This window comes from Diplotaxodon limnothrissa, linkage group LG4 (genome assembly GCF_057381915.1).
Source record: "Diplotaxodon limnothrissa isolate DT_005_m linkage group LG4, D_limnothrissa_male_GT1.1, whole genome shotgun sequence".
NCBI lineage: Eukaryota > Metazoa > Chordata > Actinopteri > Cichliformes > Cichlidae > Diplotaxodon > Diplotaxodon limnothrissa.
The window spans coordinates 10,273,076-10,280,445 of record NC_140599.1 but is presented as its reverse complement, the minus strand read 5'-3'; the positions used below and the strand labels follow the sequence as shown (position 1 = coordinate 10,280,445).

The 7,370-nt window shown below is 44.6% G+C and overlaps 1 protein-coding gene across 1 annotated transcript; it reads left to right on the top strand.

The window, feature by feature from the left end:
• The first annotated feature begins 291 nt into the window (after positions 1-291).
• LOC146633300 (putative ATP-dependent RNA helicase DDX17) lies at positions 292-6,956 on the top strand. The gene is made up of 13 exons (XM_085352138.1): positions 292-631; positions 755-914; positions 1,011-1,107; positions 1,211-1,344; positions 1,451-1,516; positions 1,658-1,799; positions 1,943-2,103; positions 2,246-2,418; positions 2,548-2,658; positions 3,016-3,077; positions 3,244-3,303; positions 6,022-6,252; positions 6,473-6,956. Exons 1-13 carry the CDS (start codon positions 582-584, stop codon positions 6,895-6,897), a joined length of 1,872 nt encoding a protein of 623 aa, XP_085208264.1. The 5' UTR covers positions 292-581; the 3' UTR covers positions 6,898-6,956.
• Positions 6,957-7,370: the final 414 nt, after the last annotated feature.

Below are 7,370 nucleotides of genomic sequence, written 5' to 3'. Positions count from 1 at the left end.
ATTAGCCCGACTGGAAGCAACAACCATGTCATCTTCCAAGTCACTTAAATTGCCTTCAATTCTAAAGCTCGGTTTGTAGTTCAGCGGCTCATCTTGATGGCCTGTTTGTTTTAAGGAGCAGCTGACCACGTGAACTGGCCAGTGAGTGTATTGCATTAAGTTTCCAAAGCTGTTTAATAAATGGCCAAGTAAGTAAACAGACGTACGCGTGCCATGAATATGTCACTCACAGTATGGGGGCGGGGCTTATCCAGCCGCCAGCCAGTCACAGCAGCTTCCGGTTCTGTGTTAAGCTAACAACAACACAACCATCTCCTGCGTCTTATTACTATTGCAACCCTAACGACGCTTGTCACAACGGAAATATGGCGGGTTGTGCTACTTAACTTTTCAGCAGGCATTTACGAAGACGACATTTTAATTTATTTTTGATTTAGTCAGTTTTCCAAGCTAATTCACGGTCTCGCCGAGTGAAGCTTCTGGAGTTTTCAAGCAAGGCCAGAAAAAGTATCTGTAAGCAAAAGCCGTACAACCTGTAGAAGATAAAGGTCCATTAGCAAAACTTAATAAGAGCCCTCAAAATGAGAGGTTCTTACGGAGACAGAGACCGAGACCGTGGTCGTGACAGAGGGTAAGAGGACTGCTAAGTTAGCTTGTCAGCTAATGCTAGTTAGTTATCATAAAACCCTATTATATGTTTTTATTGTGACTAGCAGCGGTTGCATTGACCTTACAGTTCGTTGTCATATTCCAGCAATCCCCGATTCGGATCAAGCAGAGGAGGACCACCCCCGGGTAAGAAGTTTCGGAATCCTGGGGAACGCTTACGAAAGAAGAGATGGGACCTGAATGAGCTTCCTAAATTTGAGAAAAACTTCTATAATGAAAATTCCGAAGTGCAGCGAATGAGCCAGGTATTATGTCCGTCATGTCACAGTCTGACCTTCAGCTGCACCTGTTGTGTTGTTTTGTCTGTCTTCACTTGTTGCTTTTCTTCTCTTTGCTCTCAGTATGATGTTGAGGAGTATCGCAGAAAGAAAGAAATCACAGTCCGAGGCTCAGGCTGCCCAAAACCTGTCACCAGCTTCCATCATGCACAGTTTCCTCGTAAGCACATGCACTCATGGATACACTTGCAGCACTGTGGACAGTTTGCAGACATACATAACCAGATACTTTATCGTCCCTTATTTTTGCTTCTTCCAACTAGAATATGTAATGGATGTACTGATGCAGCAAAACTTCAAGGAACCAACAGCCATTCAGGCTCAAGGTTTCCCTCTGGCACTCAGTGGGAGAGACATGGTGGGCATTGCTCAGACGGGTTCTGGGAAGACTTTATCGGTGAGATGTGTCTTCCTCTTCACCTGTACGCACCACACAGATGAATTTCACAGGTGAAAGATGTGAAAGAAGACTGAACCAGTCTTCCATATTTTTCTTCTTTCAGTATCTCCTGCCTGCAATCGTGCACATCAATCATCAGCCCTACTTGGAGCGTGGAGATGGACCCATTGTACGTGAAGAGAAAAGGAGAGCACTAATCACTGAGTAGTCTGCCTTGGAATAACCTAATTATATTAAAGACCTCAAAGCACAACATAAAACTAAAACACTAAAGAGAGGATTGATGTGGCTTTATATATGTGCTGTGCAGTGCTTGGTGTTGGCCCCCACGAGAGAACTAGCTCAGCAGGTCCAGCAGGTGGCATATGACTATGGAAAGTCATCACGCATCAAAAGCACTTGTGTGTACGGCGGTGCTCCCAAGGGACCTCAAATACGAGACTTGGAGAGAGGTGAAGACTACTAAGACTACTAGAGCATGCAACCATACAGTTGTGTCCTTTTGGGAACCACTTTCGATTAGTCTGTAACTTATTTATTTTCAGTTTAACTGATTATATTACATACTGAAACATGCTAACATTGTCTTGTCCAGGCGTTGAGATCTGCATCGCCACTCCGGGTCGTCTCATTGACTTCCTAGAAGCTGGAAAGACCAACCTGCGGCGCTGCACATACCTAGTTCTGGATGAGGCTGACCGCATGCTGGACATGGGTTTCGAACCACAGATACGCAAAATTGTGGATCAGATCAGGGTAAAAGCTAATACTCAAAGGCTGTATCTCTGTCTTTTTGGTTTTTTTTCTTTGTTTTTCTGTTTTCTGCTGCTTACTCTTATGTTTGAAGTCAAAGCTGTTTTAGTGTATAGTTTTTTATTTGGTGGGTTCTCTTGCCCAGCCAGACAGACAGACTCTGATGTGGAGCGCTACCTGGCCTAAAGAAGTTCGCCAACTGGCAGAGGACTTCCTGAAGGACTATGTCCAGATCAATGTTGGAGCTCTGGAGCTCAGCGCTAACCACAACATCCTTCAAATTGTTGACGTTTGCGTGGAGAGCGAAAAGGACCAAAAGTAAGAGTTTGGTGATCTGGTCACATAGGAATTAACTTCTCACGTTAATAATAACAGCATCTGCTGTGTTTGGTGTGTGCGTTTACATCCCTTTAATTATAATGCATTTGCTTCTTTTGCTTTTCTCAGGCTTATCCAGCTGATGGAAGAGATTATGGCTGAGAAGGAAAACAAGACCATCATCTTCGTTGAGACCAAGAAACGGTGTGATGACCTGACACGTAGGATGAGACGTGACGGGTGAGTATACCAACTCATCCCAGCATCCGTTTTAACTGCAGACTGTAATAAAGAATGGACACCATGATGTCACCCAGTGGTATGATCTATGCTGAAGTTGGGCAGTTTAACACTGGAGTGTGTATATGGACTGGAGCTATTGGAGCTTTTTAAGCTATTCCACAGCCTTAGCTAAGCACAGTCATTTAGGAGCAATAATTGAAGACTTGTCAAATTGGTCCACTGTAAATATTGAATTGTACTTTTGCTTGAATTGCCCATCACTGGTTTGTAGTACATCAGATGAGTGGTTGTAGAGAAAATCAAAAGAGCAGAGACACACAGACGCACTGTTAAAGTTGCTGATTTGTCTTCTAGGTGGCCAGCGATGTGTATTCATGGTGACAAGAGTCAGCCAGAGAGAGACTGGGTATTATCAGGTACAATAAACACACTCACTGACATTTCATTGTACGACAGTTCTTTGTACTGTTGTGTTGTGCTGCCCTGAACCATGTGTTGGCTCTGCTTGCATAATTATACAAACTGAACTGAATTAAATTAATTAGCTGATCCTAATCACCTCTTATTCATCTCATGTTGCAGAGTTTCGGAGTGGCAAAGCACCCATCCTCATTGCTACTGACGTCGCCTCACGTGGGCTTGGTATGTCATGTGTGCTCAAGTATAAAGCAAGTAATTTCCTAAGTATAGCCCCACATACATGCAATATATTTCCCTCTTCAGTATTTAGAATGATAATGATCAGTATATATTGATCTGGCTGTTGTCTGCATTTTTATTCACAGTAAATTTATCAAAGGCCAACCACAAACACATGCGCTGCTTCTCAGATAAAGTGTGTATCTAAGAAGTATGTCATTGAAGCAGGCTTTCCTCCAGACACTGAAGTCTCTTTGCTTTATTAAAGAAACACTAAGAAAGCCGAACGAAGGATTGATGTTGAATGAAGTGTGACGATGTAAGGGGAGAGGCTAGCCAAGCAGCCCCTTACAGCACAACAGTCCAACTTTGAACCTAATTCTGTGTTCATTTGTTTTCTTTTCATTTTGTTTATTTGTGTTGTTTTTGTTTCAAGTCTCTCTTCTGGCAACTAGAAGCACACAGGCTCTCGGGAGCCTGCAGCCGGACCTAGGCATGACAAATCGAAAGCTGTCTTGGGGAGAAAGACAGCCTGATTAATCTGATTCCCAGACACGGCCGTCTCTGCTGAAAACTTAACAAAGAGCCCGCTAATGAAGCTCTCCCCCCGCCTTCCAGGACACTGGCAGCCTGGGTGATGACGGGCGGGGAGGGAGTGGCAAGCGCAGGGTGCCGCTGGGCTTCCAAAATTTGATCGTATGCTCGAGGGCGAAGAAGGGGGCGTGGAGGAGGCTGGACTCTTATTTGGCATGCCATCAACAGAGGGATGAACCCAAAGCACTTGCTGATAACATTCACTCATATTCACAGCTGGTATTCAATCTAACGGCTGTAACGGATTAAGAAAACTTTCCCGTAAAGTCCTCGAGGAGATTCAAGTCCATTCAATAACAAACTCATAAAATTGTGCCTAAATTTGAACTTTCAGCTAATGCACTTAAATAGAAAACAGTTTTGTGAAGATGTGCTGCAGTGGTGTGTCACAAGACGATAAAGACAGAAACACCTGCCAGGAAATGAGGGTGGAAAGCAGCCGAGCCGGGCACGGGCGGCTATTCTGGAGACTTTCCCTCTGAACTGCCCCCTGATGCCAGCCCCCAACACCACCCCCACCACTGGCTGTCCAGGCCAACCTCTCCCTCTGAGGACGTCATGTCTGGTCCTGGCTGGCAGGAGTCCTGGCCTGGAGGAGCCACCTCACTGTGATCAGTCTCCCTCCTTTTCACTCTCCTTCCTTTTTATTCTGTCTTTCTTAATTTGTCTGCCTGTTTCTCTCTCATCCCTCCTTCTCTTCTTCTTTTTTTCACTACCCCCCCCCCCTCATTTTGGTCTCTTATTTATCTATTTGTTTGCCTTTAAACATTTCTGACTTGTCCGTTTTTGTCCCTTTCACCTCTATCCCTGAACCCACAGCTTTCACTTTCCCCTTTGTCTTGAACTCCTTGGCCTGTTGTCTTTGTATACATCACACCAGATCACCAGGTCAGACTTTCTAAATACCATCATAAGAACTAGAGCACATTCCCTGGCAGAGCCCACTCCCAAATCTCTCTTAAAGAGAACGTCCTCCCTCCTTTAGTGTCTGTTTCTTGTTACGAAAATTGAAAAGCTGGGCTCGGTAATACCACTGCCCTTTGACGTGACCTAGGAGGCATTTGGAGCAAGCAGCACTAGTCAAAGCCCGTTCGAAAAAATCTACTTCTTTCACTAACCAATCTCTTAATTAGAAGTTAGTATCACCACTTCTTTGTAATCTAAAAAATGGCAAGGATACGAGATCCTTGAAGTTGACATAAAAGAATCTAGAAGGCCTCTCCACTGACCTCTTCCTCTAGAAACATACATAAGCCCAGCAGTAATGGTTCCAGGCCGATCACGGCTAGGACACACGAAGAAGCACAGTTAGGAGTAGGGTAAGACCACAACCCAGCACAGTCCAGCTGGAGCTCTGGCCCAGACAGCTTCCAGCTTTGGGAGGGTTGTGGAGGAGTGGCGAGGTTGGAGAAGGGACTGCATTTGTCCGGTGCGCTCTCCTCCTACCCCTGCAGACCTCCCATGACTGGTGATGGGTGGGGGGACAGAGAGGGAAATCCCTAAATCTCTGATTACAGGGTAAGTACTGTACCTAACCCTTCCCCCTTCCCTATTTTTCCTCCTCCGCCAGTCTTTGTCATTATGCTTCCAAAACAAGACGTCCATTTTCTCTAATCAGCAGCGTTTTCTGAGCCCTTCATCAACTGTAATGAGAAACAGACCTCTTAACTTTGAGTTAATCTTTTCTGTCAGAAATTTCTCTACATTATATATTTAATTTTAGGGTCACAGCCTTTGAAAATTTGTTTCTTTTTTAATGTTTATCCAAATTCTCATACTGCAACTTTTTCCTTATTTTTGCAGCTTATATTTGACTGCATGTAACCTGTTTTCATGTGTGCACATACTTTATTTCTCTGCTACATTATTTGTTTTTCTAATTGGCACGTTAGGTCATTTTCTAAATGCGTGCAGAGTACAAATAGCCGATGATTTGACTGGTAAGTGATGCTTTCAGAGGACGATGGGTGTCTTGCAGTTATTGTCTGTGTGACTGTTCCCATTTTAAAAGACAAAATTAATGAACACTCAAAATAATGTAAAAGTCAATTAGCGTTAGTTTTGATCTGACTTCTGTTTGCATCTTTTCCCTCCCTGTTACTGACCTCTTCTCCCCTGCTGCCAAAGATGTGGAGGATGTCAAGTTTGTCATCAACTATGACTACCCTAACTCATCCGAGGATTATATCCACCGCATCGGGCGTACAGCTCGCAGCACTAACAAAGGCACCGCTTACACCTTTTTCACTCCGGGGAACCTCCGGCAGGCCCGAGAGCTGATCCGGGTCCTGGAGGAAGCCCGGCAGGCGATCAATCCCAAACTGCTGCAGCTGGCCGACAGTGGACGCAGCGGAGGAGGTGAGGAACGGTTTAAGCATCATGTGTTGCTTAAACCGTTTAACTGCTGAGCTCTCTGCACCACAGAAGAGTCTTTATTGATTTGCCTAAATGGGGATGAGCTTTGGTAGTATGTGAAGGATAGATTGACTGTATTTAAGGGTGCAAGTGATTGATCACATAAACAAATGCTTGGGTAAATGAATGAGCTAGCAGTTTCATTACAACTTTTAATTCCCAGGTGGCCGTTCCCGTTTCCGCAACTCCAATTCAAACAATCCCAACATGATGTACCAGGATGAGTGTGATCGTCGGATGCGTTCTGCTGGTGGGGGCAGCAGCTCAAAGGATGGCCGTGGCAGCAGCTACAGCCGCGGCGGAAACAACCGGGATGGGGATCAATCTTCTTCTTACAGAGATCGCAGCAGCAGGGATGGAGGACGTAGTTATAGCTCCGGCTCCTATGACCAGTACCAGAATAACAGCAGCTCCAGAGGTGGCTCCAGCTCAGCAGGCAGCGCTGCGGGGAATGCCCCACCTCCTTCATCAGGCCCTCAGCCTCTAATGGCTCAGCAGTTCAACCCTCCGCAGCCTATGATGGGTTTGATGGGGCACTCGCCATTCCAGTTTGCGCCTCCTCCGGCATCTCTGTCTGGGAGGAAATGATGTCGTATGTGCATCAGTGTTACACAGCACAACACAAACTACACCCGGGCAGATTTGTGTTGAATTTTTCATTTTATCGCTCTTCCAACATTCCAGTTAAAAGCATGTTTTAGTTGACTGAGAGATCTTCATTTCTTCAACATTAGTTTTCGACTGGCTTCAGGTGTTTGCGTGGAAAACTTTTTTTTTCAGCTTAAAGTTGGTTTAAAGCAATTCTGTGTTCGTTTAGCTTAGTTTGTTGCAGCTGTATTGGATGGAAAAAAGCAAAGCTGCTGTTTTGTATTGTGAATCTCTTTGTGAGCTACTTCCAAGAGGTTGATAGTGTTATTTTCTGTGTAGGTATGGCAAAGGTAGGTGTTGAAGTTAATTTTGTTTTTTCTGTTTCAGATCATTGTTGGAAGCCAAAAAAATCCTTCTGAAATATTAAAAACAGATCCTGATGTGATTTAAAAAAAAAAAAAAAGTGGGTTAAA

What these genes read in the sequence shown, in the direction of transcription:
- LOC146633300 (XM_085352138.1), top strand. Translation starts at nt 582, where the DNA reads ATGAGAGGTTCTTACGGAGACAGAGACCGAGACCGTGGTCGTGACAGA. An exon ending in CGTAGGATGAGACGTGACGG is followed by an intron (nt 2,659 to 3,015) that starts GTGAGTATACCA and finishes TTTGTCTTCTAG; the next exon opens with GTGGCCAGCGATGTGTATTC. An exon ending in GAGAGACTGGGTATTATCAG is followed by an intron (nt 3,078 to 3,243) that starts GTACAATAAACA and finishes CTCATGTTGCAG; the next exon opens with AGTTTCGGAGTGGCAAAGCA.